Consider the following 23,631-nt stretch of genomic DNA (forward strand, 5'->3'; position numbering starts at 1 on the left):
GTGACAGCTTTACTTCTTTTCCGATTTGGATTCCTTTTATTTCTTTTTCTTCTCTGATTGCTGTGGCTAAAACTTGCAAAATTCTGTTGAATAATAATGGTGAGAGTGGGCAACCTTGTCTTGTTCCTGATCTTAGAGGAAATGGTTTCAGTTTTTCACCATTGAGGATGATGTTGGCTGTGGGTTTGTCATATATGGCCTTTATTATGTTGAGGAAAGTTCCCTCTATGCCTACTTTCTGGAGGGTTTTTATCATAAATGTTTGTTGAATTTTGCCGAAAGCTTTCTCTGCATCTATTGAGATGATCATATTGTTTTTCTCGTTCAGTTTGTTAATATGGTGTAGCACATTGATTGATTTGCGTATATTGAAGAATCCTTGCATTCCTGGGATAAACCCCACTTGATCATGGTGTATGATCCTTTTAATGTGCTGTTGGATTCTGTTTGCTAGTATTTTGTTGAGGATTTTTGCATCTATGTTCATCAGTGATATTGGCCTGTAGTTTTCTTTCTTTGTGACATCTTTGTCTGGTTTTGGTATCAGGGTGATGGTGGCCTCATAGAATGAGTTTGGGAGTGTTCCTCCCTCTGCTATATTTTGGAAGAGTTTGAGAAGGATCGGTGTTAGCTCTTCTCTAAATGTTTGATAGAATTCGCCTGTGAAGCCATCTGGTCCTGGGCTTTTGTTCGTTGGAAGGTTTTTAATCACAGTTTCAATTTCAGTGCTTGTGATTAGTCTGTTTATATTTTATATTTCTTCCTGGTTCAGTCTCCGAAGGTTGTGCATTTCTAAGAATATGTCCATTTCTTCCAGGTTCTCCATTTTATTGACATATAGTCACTTGTAGTAATCTCTCATGATCCTTTGTATTTCTGCAGTGTCAGTTGTTACTTCTCCTTTTTCATTTTGAATTCTATTCATTTGAGTCGTCTCCCTTTTTTTCTTGATGAGTCTGGCTAATGGTTTATCAATTTTGTTTATCTTCTCGAAGAACCAGCTTGTAGTTTTACTGATCTTTGCTATCATTTCCTTCATTTCTTTTTCATTTATTTCAGATCTGATATTTATGATTTCTTTCCTTCTGCTAACTTTGGGGGTTTTTTTGTTCTTCTTTCTCTAATGCTTTAGGTGTAAGGTTAGGATGTTTGTTTGAGGTGTTTCTTGTTTCTTAAGATAGGATTGTATTTCTATAAACTTCCCTCTTAGAACTGCTTTTGCTGCATCCCATAGGTTTTGTGTCATCGTGTTTTCATTGTCATTTGTTTTTAGGTATTTTTTGATTTCTTCTTTGATTTCTTCAGTGATCTCTTGGTTATTAAGTAGTGTATTGTTTAGCCTCCATGTGTTTGTATTTTTTACAGATTTTTTCTGTAATTGATATCTAGTCTCATAGCATTGTGGTTGGAAAAGATACTTGATATGATTTCAATTTTCTTAAATTTACCAAGGCTTGGTTTCTGACCCAAGATATGATCTATCCTGGAGAATGTTCCATGAGCACTTGTTGGTTTTGGATGGAATGTCCTATAAATATCAATTAAGTCCATCTTCTTTAGTGTATCATTTAAAGCTTGTGTTTCCTTATTTATTTTCATTTTGGATGATCTGTCCATGGGTGAAAGTGGGGTGTTAAAGTCCCCTACTATGATTGTGTTACTGTTGATTTCCCCTTTTATGGCTGTTAGTATTTGCATTATGTATTGAGGTGCTGCTATGTTGGAATAGTCTTCATTTTAAAGTCTATTTTGCCTGATATGAGAATTGCTACTCCAGCTTTCTTTTGATTTCCATTTGCATGGAATATCTTTTTCCATCCCTTCACTTTCAGTCTGTATGTGTCCCTAGGTCTGAAGTGGGTCTGTTGTAGACAGCATATATATGGGTCTTGTTTTTGTATCCATTTAGCCAGTCTGTGTCTTTCGGTTGGAGCATTTAATCCATTTACATTTAAGGTAATTATCGATATGTATGTTCCTATTACCATTTTCTTAATTGTTTTGGGTTTGTTATTGTAGGTCTTTTCCTTCTCTTCTGTTTCCTGCCTAGAGAAGTTCCTTTAGCGTTTGCTGGAAAGCTGGTTTGGTGGTGCTGAATTCTCTTAGCTTTTGCTTGTCTGTAAAGCTTTTAATTTCTCTGTCAAATCTGAATGAGATCCTTGCTGTGTAGAGTAATCTTGGTTGTAGGTTTTTCTCCTTCATCACTTTAAATATGTCCTGCCACTCCCTTCTGGCTTGCAGAGTTTCTGCTGAAAGATCAGCTGTTAACCTTATGGGGATTTCCTTGTGTGTTATTTGTTGTTTTTCCCTTGCTGCTTTTAATATTTTTTCTGTGTATTTAATTTTTGATAGTTTGATTAATATGTGTCTTGGTGTGTTTCTCCTTGCATTTATCCTGTATGGGACTCTCTGTGCTTCCTCGACTTGATTAACTATTTCCTTTCCCAGATTAGGGACGTTTTCAACTATAATCTCTTCAAATATTTTCTCAGTCCCTTTTTTTTCTCTTCTTCTTCTGGGACCCCTATAATTCGAATGTTGGTGCATTTAATGTTGTCCCAGAGGTCTCTGAGACTGTCCTCAATTCTTTTCATTCTTTTTTCTTTATTCTGCTCTGCAGTAGTTATTTCCACTATTTTATCTTCCAGGTCACTTACCGTTCTTCTGCCTCAGTTATTCTGCTATTGATCCCTTCTAGAGAATTTTTAATTTCATTTATTGTGTTGTTCATCACTGTTTTTTTGTTCTTTAGTTCTTCTAAGTCCTTGTTAACCGTTTCTTGTATTTTCTCCATTCTATTTCCAAGATTTTGGATCATCTTTACTATCATTATTCTGAATTCTTTTACAGGTAGACTGCCTATTTCCTCTTCATTTGTTAGGTCTGGTGGGTTTTTGCCTTGCTCCTTCATCTGCGGTGTGTTTCTCTGTCTTCTCATTTTGCTTAACTTACTGTGTTTGGGGTCTCCTTTTCGCAGGCTGCAGGTTCGTAGTTCCCCTTGTTTTTGGTGTCTGTCCCCAGTGGCTAAGGTTGGTTCTGTGGGTTGTGTAGGCTTCCTGATGGAGGGGACTAGTGCTTGTGTTCTGGTGGATGAGGCTGGATCTTGTCTTTCTGGTGGGCAGGTCCACATCTGGTGGTGTGTTTTGGGGTGTCTGTGGCCTTATTATGATTTTAGGCAGCCTCTCTGCTAATGGATGGGGTTGTGTTCCTGTCTTGCTAGTTGTTTGTCATAGGGTGTCCAGCACTGTAGCTTGCTGGTCGTTGAGTGGAGCTGGGTCTTGGCGTTGAGATGGAGATCTCTGGGAGATTTTCACCGTTTGATATTACGTGGAGCAGGGAGGTCTCTTGTGGACCAGTGTCCTGAACTTGGCTCTCCCACCTCAAAGGCACAGCCCTGACGCCTGGCTGGAGCACCAAGAGCCTGTCTTCCACATGGCTCAGAGTAAAAGGGAGAAAAAAAAGAAAGAAAGAAAGAAGATAAAATAAAATAAAATAAAGTTATTAAAGTAAAAAATAAAAATAATTATTAAAAAAAATTTTTTAAGGTAGTAAAAAAAAGAAAGAAAGAAGAGAGCAACCAAACCAAAAAACAAATCCACCAATGATAACAAGTGCTAAACCCTATGCTAAAAAAAAAAAAAAAGACAGAACCCTAGGACAAATGGTAAAAGCAAAGCTATACAGACAAAATCACACACAGAAGCATACACATACACATTCACAAAAAGAGAAAAAGGGAAAAAATATATATATATCGTTGCTCCCGAAGTCCACCTCTTCAATTTGGGATGATTCATTGTCTATTCAGGTATTCCACAGATGCAGGGTACATCAAGTTGATTGTGGAGATATAATCCGCTGCTCCTGAGGCTGCTGGGAGAGATTTCCCTTTCTCTTCTTTGTTCACACAGCTCCTGGGGTTCAGCTTTGGATTGGACCCACATCTGCGTGTAGGTCACCTGAGGGCGTCTGTTCTTTGCTCAGACAGGACGGGGTTAAAGGAGCAGCTGATTCGGTGGCTCTGGCTCACTCAGGCCGCGGGGAGGGAGGGGTACGGATGTGCGGCGAGCCTGCGGCGGCAGAGGCTGGCATGGCATTGCACCAGCCTGAGGCGTGCCGTGCGTTCTCCCAGGGAAGTTGTCCCTGGATCACGGGACCCTGGCAGTGGCGGGCTGCACAGGCTCCCGGGAGGGGCGGTGTGGACAGTGCCCTGTGCTTGCACACAGGCTTTTTGGTGGCGGCAGCAGCAGCCTTAGCGTCTCATGCCCGTCTCTGCGGTCCGCGCTGACAGCCATGGCTCACTCCCATCTCTGGAGCTCCTTTAAGCGGTGCTCTTAATCCCCTCTCCTCACACACCAGGAAACAAAGAGGCAAGAAAAAGTCTCTTGCCTGTTCGGCAGCTCCCGACCTTTTCCCGGACTCCCTCCCAGCTAGCCATGGCGCACTAGCCCCTTCAGGCTGTGTTCACGCAGCCAACCCCAGTCCCCTCCCTGGGATCTGACCTCCGGAGCCCGAGCCTCAGCTCCCAGCCACCGCACGTCCCAGCGGGTGAGCAGACAAGCCTCGGGCTGGTGAGTGCTGCTCGGCGCCGAGCCTCTGTGCGGGAATTTCTCTGCTTTGCCCTCCGCACCCCTGTGGCCGTGCTCTCCTCCGCGGCTCCGAAGCTTCCCCCCTCCGCCCCCCGCAGTCTCAGCCCGCGAAGGGGCTGCCTAGTGTGTGGAAACCTTTCCTCCTTCACAGCTCCCTCCCACTGGTGCAGGTCCCGTCCCTATTCTTTTGTCTCTGTTTTTTCTTTTTTCTTTTGCCCTACCCAGGTACGTGGGGAGTTTCTTGCCTTTTGGGAGGTCTGAGGTCTTCTGCTAGCGTTCGGTAGGTGTTCTGTAGGAGTTGTTTCACATGTAGATGTATTTCTGATGTATCTGTGGGGAGGAAGGTGATCTCCACGTCTTACTCTTCCGCCATCTTGAAGCTCCTCCTAAAACTGTTTAAAAGAAAAAAAGTTAAGAGAATGAGTAGTGTAAGCTTAACCAGATGGCCTAGAAGGAAGCGGCAAGAGATGGTGTTGGGGCTGGGGAAAGTGCAATGTTTTTAAGATTTAGGTTGGAAGTAGACAATGATTATGAAAAGGAATTGTTGTGCAAGACCTAGGGCCTAGTGGAACTTAAATGGCATTAGGGTGTAGTTGACCGAGTCTTTTTTTTTTCTTTTTTCATCACCCTTCCCATCAGTAATTTTTTGTAGCCAGGAAAAATAGACATAGGTTTAATCAAAAGTTGAGAATTAGTGGAAGACCACTGTGGTAAGGGAATATGAATGTATTCAAGATGTAAATAAACAGCAAAGTTAGAAGGTATTGTTTTTTATATAATATTTCAAACAACATTATAGCAATTTACATGAAGTTATTTGATTTCCAAAGTGAATAAAACACACTGGATTTCATAGGTTCCTGGAAATGTGCATAAGCCAAGATCTCTGAGCTATGATAGATACTAAACCAGCACTGGCTGAGGCCTATTAGCCTGGTTAAATGGTAGTATAGTTTTCTTAATTGCTACTCTGTGAGTGTCTTTAGAGGAAAATAAAAAATGTCTTTGGAGGAAAAACAATCTTCCCCCATCTATATTTATTCTTTTTGTTATAGATTAGGTGATTAAATTAAAAGATTGTGGTCACTTGTGGTGTCGAAAGTTAAAGAATTTTAGAAGGAAACAGCATCCAAGTACACAAACTTTCTTAATATTTTCTTAAGCCACTTTAAAAGGCTATGAACATATATACATGTATGTAGAGCCTACAAATATGTTACTATCACTAGAGTGGGCAACTTCTTAACAGTGATTTTATTTGCTCCTTTATTCTTTTGATTGTCCTCCAAAGCACTTTCCCATCTGAGAGAAGAAGGGATCAAACCCCTTTTAAAGGGCCTCTTTAAGATGTAGATATGGAGTGATATGTAGGTAGACAAATGAATTTAACTCCTCAGGAGTTTAAATTGTAACAGATGCTGAATCAAGCCTCAAGATTTAAACTTGTCTGCTGTATGCATCACAGATACATATTGATTTACCTGAAATATACTTTCCTCATGGCTATTCAATGACCTGAATTTTATTGAATAGAATTTGAAAACATTTCTCTCTAAAATCATATAATTACATCAGCAAGATAGCCTTAAAATAGTAAATAGAAACTGAGTTTCGGGAATTCCCTGGCTGTCCAGTGTTTAGGACTCCACGCTTCCCCTGCTTACACTGCTGGGGGCCCTGGTTTGATCCCTGGTCCGGGAACTAAGATCCCACGTGCCTTGGGGCACTGCCGGGGCAGGGCGGGGGCGGGGGGGGGGTGTAGAAACTGAGTTTCAGTAGACTTTAATCTTTTCTCTTTGTTATATCATTGAACACTTTAGAAAACAAGAGAGCTTTATTACAACACAGAATTTTTTTTTTTACAGAATATTATACTTTAAACTTTCTAAATTTAGTGTACTTCAGTTTTAAGAAGGGTGTATTGTGTTTTCATTAGATAAAAAATGGAATCTAATTAATAAGAAATCTTATTCTTTAGAAGTCATGTGAGTGTATGTGTGTGTGTGTGTGTGTGTGTATGTTTAATATTAGATTAAAAGAGTATTAATTCCGTGGCTCAAGGGTGAGTTTTACTGATTTATCAGATATGTATAATTTGGACCTTCCTAAACGTGGCCACCTTTATCTGTAAATAACTGAACAGTTCAGTAAACCATTTCCCACTTTTTGACAGATAGTAGTACTGTGGTAGACCTTTAAAAGAAGATATTAAGAACAGCTTCAAATTTCTGTCACTTTTCACTTATTTCTTTATGATGCTTTAAAATAATATATATCTCACTGAAGTTTTCTATTTTACTTTGGTACTTGATCTCTGTCTTTATTTGCATATATTCTAGGGTCAGTGATGAAAAGGATGCACGAGGATATCTTCAGGCCTTAGCTTCTAAAATGACTGAAGAATTGGAAGCTTTAAGAAACTCCAGCTTGGGTACCCGAGCAACAGTAAGCTCTGCCATTTAGCAAGCAGGCTTATTATATTAGTCGGTGGGAAGGCTCAGAAAACACTGTAATAAATCTGAGTGCTTACATCAGTTTGTCTAGGCTTTGCCTACTGTAAAGATTTTCATGAGAAATCATTCAATGTTTTTCCAGTTTAGGAAATTATAATACATAGCTGCTTAACTATAATTTGTGTGGCTAGCCATTAATGGTAATAACCATAAAAAATAAATGCATTTATAATGTGAGTCTACAGTTATTTCTGAATTTAATGAAAAATAATATATTTTCACAAGTAATAGTTCTCTTTAATTCTTTAATTAGGGAAAGATAGTTCTTTTAAGTAGTTTCCAAATTCACTTATATTACTAAATTTAAATGTTAAAAATAAAATCGAATGGAGCTAAAACCTCAGTCATATTATTTCATAGGATATGGCCTGGAAAATGCGTCGTTTTGCAAAACTGGATATGTCAGCTAGACTGGAGTTGCAGTCAGCTCTGGATGCAGAAATAAGAGCTAAGCAGGCCATCCAAGAAGAGCTGAATAAAGTTAAAGCGTCTAACATCATAACAGAACGGTAAGACTGAATAATATAGTCCCACTAGAGTGATTTCTAATTTGGTCCAAAAGTATCTGGAGAGAAGTTACACGTTTAGTTTCCTACCTACCCCTTTTTTTTTTTAAGTGATGACCAGAAAAAAACTATGAATATTTGAAAATGAATTGATGATTTTAGGCCTTGTGTGCAGTGATGCAATTTTAATACAGCTTTGTTTCTATCTGACTTGTCCTTAAAGTGGAATTAATAGTACTAATTAATATTCTGTTATTTACTTATCCCCTTATTTGTAAAATTCACTCTCAAATTTTATTCTGTTAAATCCAAAATAATCTTTTGTTCAAGAATAGCACATTAGTCTAAAATTGCAGCATAGAGTCAGAACAAAATATAGTCATCTGAAAATTCTGGCCTCTACCATAGATTTTTTTACACATGAAGTTTCGAGTGATGGTAAATTTCATAAAGGTAGAATTTACTTAAATTATCCTTTCTTTCATGTTATGTATTAAAAAAAGTGTATCGCCCACAGGTCCAGGTCAGTTAGCTAATGGATACATTCCCTCCATTCTTACCACAACAGTAGAGTAAATCATACTCAGAATAAATAAATGATAAAAGGAAACTCGTAATTAGATTGGTTCAAGAATAAGTTATAGAGGATTAAGGTGATACAGAGGGACAGTAGAAAGTTCATGTTACAAATCAAAATATAAATAGAAAAATCCATTTGGTGCTCAGAATACTAAATGTTGCAAAGGCATTCAGTCATGAAAAGAAATACAGTCCCATAAATGCGGTTTTTAATGGTATGAAGCACCCCAGTTGAATTATAAATTCTTGCTATGAATTATCCAATCATAAATTAATTATGCTTTACTGAAATGTGCTAGTGTAACATTGAAAATGGAAAAAAATTGTTTTTGGATAATATGAATTGATCCCAACGTAAAGAACTGCTAAATGTCATTCTCTGTATCGTAATTTGGAATAAATGTGATCTTTCTGCTTATGCTTAGGACATATAAATTTACACATTTGTTCATAAATCAGGAATGTGAGTCAAACTGAAAATTATATATTTAGTCACTTTCATGGTTCTCTATGAAAGAAGTCTAACAGAATTCTAAAATTAACCTTTGATTTTATGACATTTTTTAATTTAATAATGTAGCTCAGAGCCAGCAACTTTTCTATAAAAGGAAAGATAATAAATACTTTAGGGCTTGTAAACCATATAGTTTCTGTCTGCTCAACTCTGCTGTTGAGTACAAAAGCAGCCACAGACAGCATATAAATGAATGAGCCTGACTGTGTTCCAGTAAATCTTTATTTACGCAAGAGTAGATGACAGGCTAGGTTTGTCCTTCCTGCAGTAGTTTTCAGTTCCCTACATTATCATGACTGACATTTAAACCAATTAAGTTCAACTACATACATGATGGCTCACTAACCAACAATATAAATAATGACATTTTTCCTTTTTTTCCCTTAAGTAAACTAAAAGATTCAGAGAAGAAGAACTTGGAACTACTATCAGAAATTGAACAACTGATAAAGGACACTGAAGAGCTTAGATCTGAAAAGGGTATGGGAATGTGTTTTGCATCAACGAGGACTTAATGTTCTGTCATGAATGCATTTTATTATATAAGAATCAGCCTATTGTGTAGGCAGGAGAATTGTTCACATACACAATTCTGGCACTCATTTATAGATGTATGTGTATATGGCGCACACACACACACACGCACATATTTGGTAGACAAGTCTCCTGAGTCATTTTGTTTTACTTGATACACGTTGTTTAAAGATTTCTTAACAGAAAACTCACTTTGCCATAAATTTGACTGTTTTTTCAGGACCATGGACTATATCATGAACAATATTTTTGTGATTGGAAAAACTTGTTTTTATCATATACTTTATACTATTCTCAAATGTTATAGGGGATTCACTCTCAGGGTAGTTGACGAAATAATGTATGAAATAACTAAAGATTAACCTAATCCAGTATTAGAAAGGCAATTCAATGACAAAGAATTATTTGGGCATTTCGGTGTCTTCTTCCATGTTTGATACTCAAATTGTTTGCCCTGTGGGATTTTCCAGGATTTATTCCCATTTTCTTGAAAACATTACTTGAGCATTTTTTCATTAATGTAAAAAGTAACTCAGAGTGCTTGGTAGCTTTATGACGTGAACTTCAACGTTCTTTCCATAACATGGGCATTAAGAATGTGAAGATTTAATTTTTTAAAATTCAGGATGTTATTATCTTAATGAAAGGATCTCTTATATATAGCTGTTAGAAATTCATTTTCCTGACAGTATTCCTGACTGAATACTGAACTAGTTAATTGGCTCTATGTTGTACTTATGTGCCGCCTTATCATTTCCCTGTCCTGTGACACACAGCGACGTAAAGCTGGTTGGGTCTCCGCATCTGCTTTTAAAATTGTGGAGGAAAGAGGGTAATCACACAAAGGAGTTAACATGAAAAAGCCATTAAAAGTAGTAGATGTTCAATAAATTTTTGTTGATTGAGTTTCCTAGTGAACAAGAAGGAAGGAAGGAACCCAGAAAAAGTGAATTAGGAACTCAGATTAGGAGTACAAAGCATCATGCTAAAATGAGAATCAAGCTTAATTTTCATGTATGAAGAGTGGAAGGAGCTGCATGATTTAGTGAGCAGAGCAAAAAGAATATATAAGACATGGAGGACCTGTGGCCCTAAAGGCAATTTATATAGAAAAGAGACCAGTGAAGAGTATGACTTACTGTAACACACCAGTTGGCATTGATTGCATCATTTTAAAGTAGATTTAAACTTGCAAAAGAAGAAATCGTTTATCCCATTGCAGACTAACCTATGGGTATGGCTTTTTATTTGGAATTTGAACGTTGCAGAATAATAAAATTTCACTATATGTTGTAAGATAATAGTCTACTTAAATAATACAATGTAATGTTTATATAATGAGGACAAGGATTTTGTTTTCCTGCTTTATTTATTATTATATATCCAGTATCTAGACAGGGTTTGGCAAATAAAAGGCTTTCAATAAATATTCATTGATGGAATGAATTTCTGAACATACTGCCTTATCTGGCAACTATGGTATACTATTAGAGAGTCATTCCAAAAGCACATAATTTGTTATCAGTTGATATCAGTTCCTTAAAAGATATGGAGATCAAAAATGTGTTTTGGTTGTTTCTCCTTTTCCTCCCTAGTATTTATCATTATGTGTATGTTAAGAATTAATTTGGAAATCATGTATTTAAAGTTAATGCCATAGCCAAGAGGTATGCGTGAAATTTTTTTAATTTGTCTGAGAAAAGCTAGGGTTTGGAGTCCTCATTCTCCAACCCTAGTTTTTCCCAGACAAAAATTTTTTAATTTCATGCAATTTTTGTCAATAAAACAGTAAATGAAATCAGATTGAGGCCTTAGCAAAAGTTTTTTCATAATTAAATAAGTTTGTGGTATCACTGCATTTTTTAATAAAAGATTATTTATATTAATATATACTATATGCTTGATGAGAGTATTTCAAAAAGGAAACCTTGTTTGGTGATAAATTACCTTAGAAAAATCAGGCATAACGAGGGTTCTATTTTAAAAATTTTCTCAAGAGTACCAAAACATTTAATGTGCTTCTTACAGTGTACTGTATAGGAAAAGAAATTCAGGAACTCAAGTAAGTCAAGAAACAAGTATTTCATGGAGTCTGATGTAATTTAACTATTGAGTGATATTCCAAGAAACACTAATGTATTTTAGTTTTTTAAGTATGTGGAGTTAGTGATATTAATTGGTTTTAAAATACAGTAGTTTGCGAGCAGCTTTTTAATAGATTCAGACAGGAAAGGTTATCCATGAAAATTAGTCTTAATTGTTCTAGTTTTAAAAAAAGTTGCTGCTGTCTTCTAGGTATAGAGCACCAAGACTCACAGCATTCTTTCTTGGCATTTTTGAATACGCCTACCGATGCTCTGGATCAATTTGAAGTAAGTATTAAACTTTTCATATATCCTCTGCAGTCAATTTAAAATTTACTTTGTGATTTAAAATTTATTTGCAATAAAACTTTTATTGCATCCCATATAAGAGGACCTAGAATCTTATATACACAAAAACGTATTAGGAAAGGAATATGTTCTGCAATGTTATGGAAACTTTAATCATAAACTCTTCTTGTGTTTAAGAAAAATCTAAGAAAGAGCTAAATAAGAGGGTCGTTGATAAGATTTAAAAGAAATTTCATCTCTTTCCCTGAGGAACAGTAAGTGCAGAACAAATCCTAACTTTAAATAATTTTGACACTTTTCTTTTTTCTCCAAAGCATAGAGCCACAGTAAAAAAACAAGTGAAAATATCAGAGCTCACAATAGGGCAATGCTGGTTCTAGTTCCAAATCAATTCAGTTTTTTAGAAGTATACCAAAAGAATGCTTTCTGTTAAAAGTATTACATAGAGTTTATTTGGCACACTCCATTATAATGAAATAGTGATTATGTGACTCTGTCGTTCTTTGGTACTTAAATTCTTTGCTAGAAAAAAAAATTAAGATATGAAGTATATTTTTATGTCAGAAAATTTAAGTTAGTGATTATATCTTAATCAACAAATAATCGTATGTCTCTGTGCAAGGCACTGTTCTAGGTGCTGGAGATACAGTAGTGACCAAATTGACGAAGTCCTGCCCCTCAAGAAGCTTACATTCTAGCAGGAACAATTAGAGGCAGAGATTCTGTTGCTTACTTTTAGTTGTTACCTTCTGGAGTGCTTCCATTTAATTTGATTATTAATGAGCTTCAGCTTAATACATTTTGAGCACAGTATATGAATTGTATTTCATTCTTTTGGGAAAGGAAAAAAGAATCACACTTTAAAAAGTAATTAATGAAATTCTACGTTTCTTGAGAAACAATGACAGTGACTGCTTTTCTCATTTATTTATTTGAATTAATGTCATTTGCCTTTCAATTGTTTTACAAAATTTTTGATTTATTATTTGTTCTTATTAAATTGCTTCATCCATATTTTCTATTTTTTTATTGCTGTATTCGTTAAATAGGATTCCTTTTCTTCTTCCTCATCTTCACTGATTGATTTTTTGGATGACGTAAGTCTTTGATTTTCAAACCAATGCATCCTTCAGTAAAAGAGATCAGTGAATTGATATGAAGAATTTACCTAGTAATGCAGTCAGTTTTAGAAATATCACACTTGATAATTTGCGAGCCAAAACGTGCTTCTTTCTTACTTTAAATACAATGAAGAGTTATCATTATTAAATATAATAAAGTAAAAATGTACTTTTAAAAATGTGTTGTCCATCAGAGAATCTCTATAGTTCCATTCTTTGCAACAATTCTGAAGACTGGAATGCTTATTTGATTATTGTCACTATAGCTATATAGATATAAATAATTGCTCCTTTTTGTTTTTCATGGCAATTTCTATTTCACATTCCCCTTTTCTTTTCAGCACTTTACTATTTAGTTTATATGTTAGTTAAAAGTAAACCTCTGGTGGTATAATCAGAACAAGTGACACGTTTTATTAACTCTTCCAGTAGATTTTATCATAACACAATAATTGAGTACAGATCAATTTTTAATGCTGACAGAATTTCTCTTCTAATGTAAAAAATGATTTTAGTTAATAGATGCACTATATTCACTATAAATTGACTGCATTATCATTTTCTCTCTTAAATTAATTGTATAGATTTAATAATTTAGAAGTTCCTAATGTATAGTGTTCCTCTCTTTACAGAAATACCTGACATATACGTTCTCTCTAATCCACATTAAATGGCACAATAATTCTTGTTGTAAAGCATTGTATTATCCTGTTGAACATTCTATCTTTACAGAAATTTGGAAATAAAATGGGTTCAAATGCAAATATTGTGCATATAACTATTTTTAAACCAGGGGAAATTCTTTAAATGTTTTATTTTTTGTGTTTTGTTAAATATAATTCTTATATTGAGGAGAGTATTAAGCATAATTTTCTACTAAAGAAAACTCCTGATCTATATTTTTAAGTGATTTTTTATTTCTTTGAAATATTTATACCAAAGTGTGCACCTTTCCATTCTAAATGGAAACTATTTTATTATTCTTGAGACAAATAATTAAACTAGGTAATTCTGCAGTGTGATAAAAAGAGAACTCTTGATGTACAATAATATTTGATGTTATAATCTGATGTATATTTTACTATTCTAAAATACTCAGTATGGTATTTCCATACAGATAACATTCACCTTAAAAAGAATGGGAAGGAAGTTTGAACAAATATTTTAATTGTCCTTTCTCCTAGAAGACCATTTTCATTTTTCTTTCTAATAAACTCTTCTCTACATCCCTTTTTCTCCCACAAAAATCTTTGAATGTACAACACAGGAGTAGTATGTATTTTGGTAAATAGGTTAGCTCTTCTCAGCAGAAGCACATCTCAGCCCACTCCTATCTCATCTCTGCTCTCATATGCTGTCTTCTGCCACCATCCAGCTGTAGTGTCTGTTTCCCACTTTTACTTTTCCTCCAGAAGTACCCTTTCTTACCCTTCACCCACTATTACCCAGCATAGATACAGTTCAGACATACATGTAAATTGTAAAGTAGCACAGAGGAACTCCTATTATAAAGTAAACCGAAACTAAGTTCACAAAGGCTGCTGAATCTTTATGATTCAGGCTCCACGCTCTTCAAGGGCGTGGTTTTTCTCTCATTTGCTTCCTAAGCACTTTCCTCTCAATTTATTGCTTAAGCACTTAAGTTGATTCAAATCCTGCCTCTGCCACTTCCTAGGTATATAATTAGGAGCAAGTTATCTAACCTTTCTATGCACTGGTTTGTTCATCAGACAAACAAGGATAATAATAGTATTAATCTCATAAGGTTGTTTGAGAATTTAAAGAAACAGCGTATGTAATACCCTCAATAATATTGGTTATTATTTCCTTACTCTTAATAGACCAGTGCCCCTCCATTGCTGTGTTCTCTTTAGCTTCCTTTCTTGTCCACAAGTTCAATTTCACTTAAGTACTTTCTTAGCTCTTCACCACTCAGCCTTCCACTTACCACCAATGTGCATCACTATACTTTCCTCCTGTTGAATCACATTACCACTGGAAATGATTTTTACGTGTCAGGGCAAAGGCCAGCAGTAACCTCCCATTTAAAAAACTATTTTGTATTCTTAATTCATATTTTATGGCATAGACCTCTTATTTCTCTTCCTACTTTGTAACTGTGACCACCCTTCCCAGCATTATCATCCGTTTCACCTTCAAAGTCATAATAGAATGTTGTTTTGAATCATGGTATTCAATCTTTGGCATGCTTGGGTTCAGCATCCAAGATGTTTTGTATAAAACTCAAGTTCTGTAGCTTCCTTTCTCTTAGGCATGTGGATTCTTAAGGATTGAAATAAATCTTGATTGTTCTTTGTGCCCAAACTAGTTACGTTGTTGTGCATGAGGTTTAAAATATGCGACTGCGCTCTATACTAAGTAGACTCTGTCTCTTAATTAATCCATAGGACACATCCTCTGCTCATTCTTTTCTGTTTTCTATCTCATTGGTATAGAAAAGAAAAAGATTATGTTGAATTGCAGTGGAATTTGTAGGTATAGGAGGGAATTGAATTGCAGTGGAATTGAATTGCAGTGGAATTTGTAGGTGTAGGAGGGAATAAGGTTAGTTTTAAGCCAAATTGCACAAATGAAGTTTTCTTTTGTGTCCACACATCATTGACCTTCTCCATCTGCCCCCAGTAACCTAGTGCCCTCATACTGCCCTCCAATTCTTCAGAGCTTTATCACCAGTGCCGCCCCTCCCCCAAAATTACCTTCTAGTTTTTTCCTTAACCCTCCCACACAGGCCTATTAAAACTATAATTCTTTTACTTAAACAGTACACCTAATCACTCTCCTACCTCTAATTTTTCCTCAGTATGTTTTGCCTGTTATTCAAAATTCGGATGAATGCTAGGATTTGGGGCAATATGGGAAGACATTTGGAACAAGATGCTTTCCTTTTAAGTTACACTGTTTAGACAGCTCTTGACAGAAGAGAAAGAGTATATGTAACACCAGTCCCTCCTTCCCTCTGACTCAGGCACAGCAGAATACATTCTCAACATTCTGTTTCTGTAACTCAGCGTTTGGAGTTTTCTACCTGTAGAATAATAGACTTTTCAAGGAGAAGAGAACCGTAGAAAATCTTTAGTCCAGTGGTTTCAGTAATTATTTACCACAGCACTCCCACTGGTAGATAGGTTACTCTCCCATTAGTGAGAGTGACTTTTTAGAATTCTCAGTCTTTGGAGTAATAGGGAAGTGTTGACAAAAGGGTTACATGGCATTCTTTAGGGCAGATAAAAGGCGGGGGGGTGAGTTAATTTTGAAAGAAACTGAGACCATTTTGATTAGTGGTCCCTTGGGTAAGGCACTCCCATGTGAGTTATTGAGATAGCAGTCGAACAGATACCAGGATCCCTTCTGCTGTGGAAATTATTTCCTCTTTTACCCTCATCTTTCTTCTCAACCCCACGTGCCCAATCCTAGACTGCCTGTGATACTGCATATTAGGCCCAGCGTCGTCCTGCAGGTTGCAGGTGGGGGGAGGAAATGGAGCTCAGCAGCTTAGGTTTTCCCCCATCTGTTCCCTTCATTCCCATGATAGCAGATCCAGGGATCATCAGACTAAGCTTACAGGAACCTCCCATTCTGTTCAGTTCATTTTCTCCTTCTCAAGTGAACCCCCAAAATGCTTGACTTGACTATATTCAAGGAATACTAGTTATAGTTATATAAATGAATGAGTTGCTGTTTATATTTGATAAACGTATTGTCATATATATGAAACACATGCTAGGTAAGTTTTGAGTTTTATTAAATTACAGTTCTGTACTCTGTTCATTGAGCCTAAGTTCACAGAAATGGAATTTGCCCATTCATCTGGCAAATGCGAATGTATCAGCTTGCTTTTTGGAGGTTGTCTTACTCTAGTGTACTGAGGAAAAGAGTAAATCAAGGAATGAAAGCTCTAGAATATAAAGGTCAGACATAAAGGAATAGAGATAGTACCTTTAGTCCAACTGTCCAGTACTCCTAGTATCGTGTTCTTTTCTTGCATTCTGGCATATTAAGAGAAGAGTAGCCTGGGAGCATTGGCAAGCTGAGTTCTACTCTTGCTTTTGGCCTCATATAGAAGCTTACTAAGATGTCCCAAAATATTTAATTTCAGTCCTGGCTCCTAGATTCCTTCATTTGTGTCTTGCCTTTAACATTGTTCTCCCTCCTAGGTTCTTTCATATTCTGTCCTAACCAATCATAGAAATCTGGGCTTGGCAGCATAGGTTTAGCTGTATCTGGGAAAAGTTGATCACACGTGAGAATCAATGGAAGACAAATTTCTAAAACATGCGTTGTAAAGAGTTTTTAATCCTATGACCAAAGCTAGGCCTAGATCCTTCTGAGAAATTATGACATTTCTATAATTTCCTCCTTTAATACTTGTTTTTTAAAACTTCCACATGTTAAGCACAACCTGACTTGAAACTCTCACATTTCAGAAGATTGGCATATACAATTCTTCTCTAGTTTAGGTAGTATGTTATATTGTATATTATATATCATATATTACATCAATAATATATTTGGGTAACTAGAGAAAAGAACCATGACTACATAGTCTTTTACCTCTTCGGTATTTTATTAAATAAGACCTCTGGCATTCATTAACTGAACCTTAAAATCTATTAGCCAAATTCTGCGTCCACAAGATAAATTACTTCTTTTGGTTTCTGCTTACCGTGCTTACCTTCCATAATCAGCCTTAAAGTTCTGGTGGCAATTTATAGACCTAGATATAAAAAGGTATATGATTGCATATTAAGAAAATGTACTGGTTTCCAGTGCTTGCTATGAAATCAGTTTCAGTGTTTATAGAAAACCGTGGTATGTGTGGGTATGTATAAGAGTGTGTGTGTTTTCCTCTAATGACACCATCAGGAAAGTGTAATTTGCTCTTTTCTATTGAAAATATAAACATGGTCTGATTTCTAGGTAGCCACCTGGAGAAGAACATTATTACAATGGTGATTTAGTATCACTGTTAGCTTAGTGATACTAAATGCCAGCTTAGAAAACTTATTGTCCTTCATATGTAAAGATAGTTTTGAGAGACATTCTGACTTGTTTTGGGTATAGTGGTAATATAGTTTATTTTGAGCTATTCCTGCTCTTTCTCATGGTTTTAACATACTCTAGACTTTAGGAGGATGGATAGCCAAAAACTAAGGGCTTCTCTATGTTAAATATTTTACCACTTTTTACATGTGTGGTACTCTGCTGTGCACAGTGGTAGATGCTAAGATAAATCAGACTTAGAAGTAGACCTCAAAATGCTTATCTTCTTATTAGAAAAAAATACACAGTTAATGTATTATGTGAAGTAGAAAATGATAAATGCCATAAGAAATATTTAGGTTAAATATTGTAGAATTTCAGAAGGATTCATTCAATATTTATGCAGAATTTTAAAATTTACAAGCTTTATGCTAAGCATAATACAGTATTTCCGGCCCTTAAGGATCTGAGTCTGATGGAAAAGACAAACATCTAAATAATTATAACACCAATGGGAGCAGTACAATAAAAAAAGATATGGACTGCATATCATGGGAATATAAAGGAGATATTATGGAGCTTAGATTTAATCAGTCCTATATGTAATAGTTATGAAAAGGCTTAACAGAGGAGAAAGGTGACCAGTTTCCTTTTGGACAAGTTAAGTTTGAGGTGCCTGAGGGACATCCATGTGGAAATGTCCAGCAGATAGTTTTCTAGATGAGTCAGAAGGTTAAGGAAAAGGAGTGAACTAGCAGTAGAAATTTGGGAATGATCAACGTAGTTGAAAATAGATTGAGATCTCCCAGGGAGAGATCGTAGCAAGAGAAAAGCAGTAAGTCAGAACAGAAACCTGGGATCTCTCACACTGAGAAGGGTGTGGAGGAATAGGACTCCACGTAAGAGAAGGAGGAGCCATGGTCACAGGGGATGACTCAGGAAAGTGTCGTGTCACGAAAACTAAGGGAGTACAGAGTTTTAAGAGGGAGTGGTCAGCAGCCTCAGGTACAGCCGGAGATACCTGGTACCGTAGGACAAACAGGAGATACTGATCTTATCAGCATTTCATTAGGGCGATCAAAGCAGAAGCCAAGTTGTACAGTATTGAGAAGTGAATTGAGAGGCTAGGAAGTAGAGACAGTGATAGTATACCATTCTGAGAAATCTGACTGAGAAGGTTTGAATCCTAACTCTACCACTTAACCAGTTTTGTGACCTGTTGCAAGTTAATCTGTTTTCTTCATGTTTAAAATTGGGATCATAATACCGACCTTATATTAATCCTTCTATGAGGATTTAAAAAGTTAATATATGTAAAGTACTTTGAAAAGTACGTGTATATATTTTACATATGATAAAAGTTAGCTATTATCATTATTAAGGAAGAGAAGGGAGAGTTAAATGTTAGAGGAAGGGTTGAGGGTTGAGTTACTTAATGTTTGGTTGTTTGGTTTGGGGGAGTGTGGAGGGAGACAGATACTTCCTGTTAATCACTGAAGGAATATAACCAGGTTTGAACCTGAGACTTTAGCCTCCACCGTAATGGAAGACTGACTGGACTAAGAAGAACCTGTTGAGAAATCTGCAGACTTTCTAATCCTGGTTTGCTATTAACTCTTTGGGACACAGTGTTTAAGTCACCTTCCATCCCAGTTTCCTACAGGAAGAAATAATAGTTCCTGTGTACCAATCTGTCAGAGCTGTTGTACAAGTAAAACTGATCATCTTCAGTGATGTTTCTTATCCTTGAGGTTTTCTCTGAAATCTTCTGTAACTCCTATAGACTCAGTTTATAAATTCCCTCCTCTAGGTCCCCATAAAAATCTTGTACATCCCTTTTCCAGGTTCCCATACAAACTTCGTACATGCCCTTAGTATAGCATTTGTCACATTGTTGATGGCATGATGTCTCCCCCACCAGTCTGTGAACTGCCATACCCGCTTTATCTTTTAAGTACCTGACATATTGTAAACACTTAGTAAATGTCAGGTTGAATTGAATATAGGAAATTGCCTGAGTAGAGATGGTATATATTTGTGAAACTCTATTACTTGAGCATCCCAAATTTCAAAAACTTGAAAAATATTTCTATATAATTATCTACTTATTGTTACTTTTTCTGAATTACTTAATTCTTTAATGTCAGAAAGGTGAAGATCCCTCTTTTGATTAAGCCTAATGTCTAGTCAGGATGGACAATATTGTTGAAGTAACTTTTTGTTTCAATTCAACATCAGTAGTTCTGAAGGCCTAATTTACCTCTTATCATTGAAAAGAGTCATCTTTGAAAAGAGCAAGAATTTGGTAGATAAACGTCCGAAGCAAGACTAGTTAATTAAATATTTTGTTAAATGCTTACTAGCACTAAATCAGAGTTATTTAGACCTTTTTGTGCTCCCATTTCAAGTTGCCACTACCGACCTTTCCAGAAAGGAAATTGGCCATAGCTTGATGGAGCATTATTTGGTGGGTGACTGTTTGTGCAAGGTCTAGTGAAAAACTTTATTACCACTCTTAGACCTAGCCTGAGGAACTGTTTCTTTACTTTCCTGTCTTCCAGTTTTTCCTGAAAATACATGTACTTTCAACCTATCAAAAATGTGTCTTTATATGTATGTTTATATACTTTGTCTGTTAATACAGTATTAGTCATTGAGAGTCACGTGTGTAAATATTTGTAACGTAGTATTCTCCTTTCTTTGTTGAAGCGCTCTCCATCCTGTACTCCAGCTAGCAAAGGCAGACGTGTAAGAGACTATTGCACTTGTGTGCCCGTCCGATGCCCTCTACCCCTATCTCTTATCCTTTTTGCCTGTGGTTGCAGTACATGCTACTGTTTTCGTGATGTATTATTACATTTATTGCATGCTTTGTGCTGCTGCTCCTGCTATTGCTACTCTGCTTTTCTGTACTTTCTTTTTTTTTTTTTTTTTTCTTTTTTGGCTTTGGCCGCAAAGCTTTAGGAATGTTCATATAAATTTCTGTAACCAAGCTACTAAAATTATAAGGTATCTTTTTTATTTTGATTGGGTAAAAGAGTGATCCTAAAGTATGCTTTCTAAGTTGGTCACATACAAAGTAAATGAGTTTCTAAATAATCTGATGTAAGCAATTATGTGGAGATTCTTAGAAATTTTAATTACGTAGAAAGAAAGCTTGATAATTCATATTATGCAAAATTCAAAAAAGATTTGGGATAAGGTATAGATCTTACTGATGATAATTTTATGTAAATCAGTTCTGGAGAAACCTTTGATAGATTTTTTAAGGTAGTTCTAAGTTATATTCCTAAATATCTTGTATTTAGAGTTTCGAGGCAATGATGTTGGTAAGAAATCATTTATATTCTAAGATATTTCCAAGATTTAAAAAAAATTTTAGCATTCCTTATACATGTATTGATAACAAGCTATAAACATCTTCCTATGCTAAGGCTAGTTCAGTGTTTCTCAATCTGAAATGGGCCAGACACTACCTCTCTACCTCTATCCTGCAAGATTCTGATGTGCCCAGAGTGGGGAATCTGTTTGTGAAAAGGTCTCAAATGTTTCGAAAGCAGCCTCCACCCAAACACCAATATACACACATTCAAACTCACTAGTTGAGAAGCTAGCTGACACTGTTTGCTCTGGTTTTCATATACAATGTAAATAACAACATTAAAAAGGAAAATCTGTGATAGATACAAATTTAAAATTTCTACTTGTTGGCTTCATGATCATTGGTATTGATCAACACCTTAAATCCAAAATTTCAGACTGGGAAAGTTCTAAATCAGGGAATTATCTGATTGGTTTATGGAAGGCATGGTAAGCAATAGAGTGACCCACTGCTTCCTGTACTCTTATCTTTCTGGTGTGATGGAGGGTTGATTGTAAAATGAACGCGATTAACCCTAATATAGCCCATGTTTTCAAACTACTGTTTAACAATGAATAAGCAGTTTCAGATACCAGTGGTATGGCCAGTAGAACTTCAACTTCAACTGATATCTCATTAATTAATGAAGTTTATGAAAAGATTGCTGGTCAACTGACTTCTTGATTATTTTGACATTTGTACAGAGTTAAAACCATTGGGTATTTGGATTTATCCAATCTGAATATATGTTCATTGGTATCATATAACCTCTAAAAGGGAAGACCAAGATGTTGTGTGCCCCGTTATATTAGGTTCAAATCATTAGCCTGTGGATTGACGACATTTTTATCTGTTTGCTTTTCAACAAATTTATCATTCAGAGAGATTTTGTTTTTCTGGTTAAATTTATCATAGATTAGTTATGTCTCTTACCTTGTAGACTTCTGGGGGCTTTGACCACCCAGAACATTTCTGTGAGTCTTTAAATAGGAAAAAATTTTGAGGGAAATAGCTGTTATAAGACCCCTGCTATTTAGTCTACATTTTTATTCTATAGGATATAAATAAGTCACACTTAACCAGAGCCTAATGACTTATCATTACATATGATTTTTTTAAATGCAGATGTGATAGGCTTGGTAATTTGCTTTCCAGGCTTCCTTTAATTTTTCCTTTATTGAGTATTTGACAGATAAGAAGTCAGCCACTTAAAAGTGGTAATGTCTGTGAGGGAGATAACTGAAGAATTACCAATTATTCAACAGTTAAATCGAAACATAGAATAGTGAGGAACCTTAATAGTCCCTGGGAACATCCATGAAAACAGTAGGGCACAAATAGTTACCATTCCTAACAGTGACCTTGAATCTAACAGTGGCATACAATTTTATGTTACATACTGTGTTTTTAGACAAGAAATGTACAATACTTTCATAAATTTAAAATTCTCTGAATGAAATATCGTATAAATGAGGTATATATTTCTATTTCCCATGTGCTCTAAAGCCTCATTTACAATTTAAATAATGCTCTTTTTAAGTGGCGTTATTTAATTAATCATAGTGTAAGAAAGATTTGTTATTAATGTCATGATTAATGTCTGAATACAGATGGTTATGGAAAGGTTAATAGTGTTTTCATTAATAGTGAGAAACACTGAGTATCTATTAGATTATTCTAATAGATTAGATTATCTGTTAGATTATTCAGAATTTAAAGCAGAAATTGTAAATAGCCAACATGTGGCTGGACTTTCTTTTGTGTTTTCTTAGAACATGTGTAAATTCTCCAGAGTAGATATTCAAATCAATAAATTGAAAATAACTTAAGGAGAAATTTTCATAAAGAGAAACAAGTTATATTATTTGTAACTAGTAAGATTACATTTACTAGTCATAACTAACCTTCAGTAATTTATTATTTGTTTTAGAATGATAAAATATATTTACTGTTGTCCAAATGACATAGACAATGTCCAATACTGTTTTTAATCATAAGAACAATTAACAGAGATAACGATATCACTAAAAGCTTGAGTTATAAAGTGTATCTGAATATTAAAAAATTGGATTACCTGCCACTTTGTTTCTAAAATACTCCCAGCTACAGGATAAAGAAAATTGATGAAAACTGGATTTTTTCTGTTAACTTCGAGTTTTTTATTTACCAGTACAAAACAACATGTTAGATGTAAGCTATTTTTTAATCTATATCAAATTCGTATCAAGTGTTGGTATCTTTTTATTTGAAAACCAGGTTTCTTATATGAATGTTTTGCTATTTGTACTTGTTCAAATCTATAATTATTTTTGGAGTAGAAAAGACCTGTTGATACATGTTCAAGATAAGTAGTTTTTGATCCTTTTGTTATTTATAAGAAGGCCATAGTGCATAATTTGAGAAATTCTTGATTAGTGGGTCATCTAAAAATCAGATGTGAGCCAAGGTGGAAAACAACTTTTCTATTTTATAATACCATACTGCTCTAAAAATACATTTTGTGGTTTATTCATTAGAGAA

At 35.5% G+C, this 23,631-nt stretch overlaps 1 protein-coding gene across 1 annotated transcript in view; it reads left to right on the plus strand.

The window, feature by feature from the left end:
- The window catches only part of LOC132372632 (serine/threonine-protein kinase MRCK alpha-like), a 128,528-nt gene that overhangs the window by 59,638 nt on the left and 45,259 nt on the right, over positions 1 to 23,631 (plus strand). The window contains exons 8-13 of the mRNA XM_059934747.1: positions 6,929 to 7,034; positions 7,463 to 7,611; positions 9,090 to 9,181; positions 11,531 to 11,607; positions 12,678 to 12,725; positions 20,460 to 20,498. Of these exons, the coding sequence (XP_059790730.1) occupies positions 6,929 to 7,034; positions 7,463 to 7,611; positions 9,090 to 9,181; positions 11,531 to 11,607; positions 12,678 to 12,725; positions 20,460 to 20,498 (511 nt within the window). The remainder of the gene's footprint in view (positions 1 to 6,928; positions 7,035 to 7,462; positions 7,612 to 9,089; positions 9,182 to 11,530; positions 11,608 to 12,677; positions 12,726 to 20,459; positions 20,499 to 23,631) is intronic.

This window comes from Balaenoptera ricei, chromosome 1, assembly GCF_028023285.1.
Source record: "Balaenoptera ricei isolate mBalRic1 chromosome 1, mBalRic1.hap2, whole genome shotgun sequence".
In the NCBI taxonomy this organism is placed as follows: domain Eukaryota; kingdom Metazoa; phylum Chordata; class Mammalia; order Artiodactyla; family Balaenopteridae; genus Balaenoptera; species Balaenoptera ricei.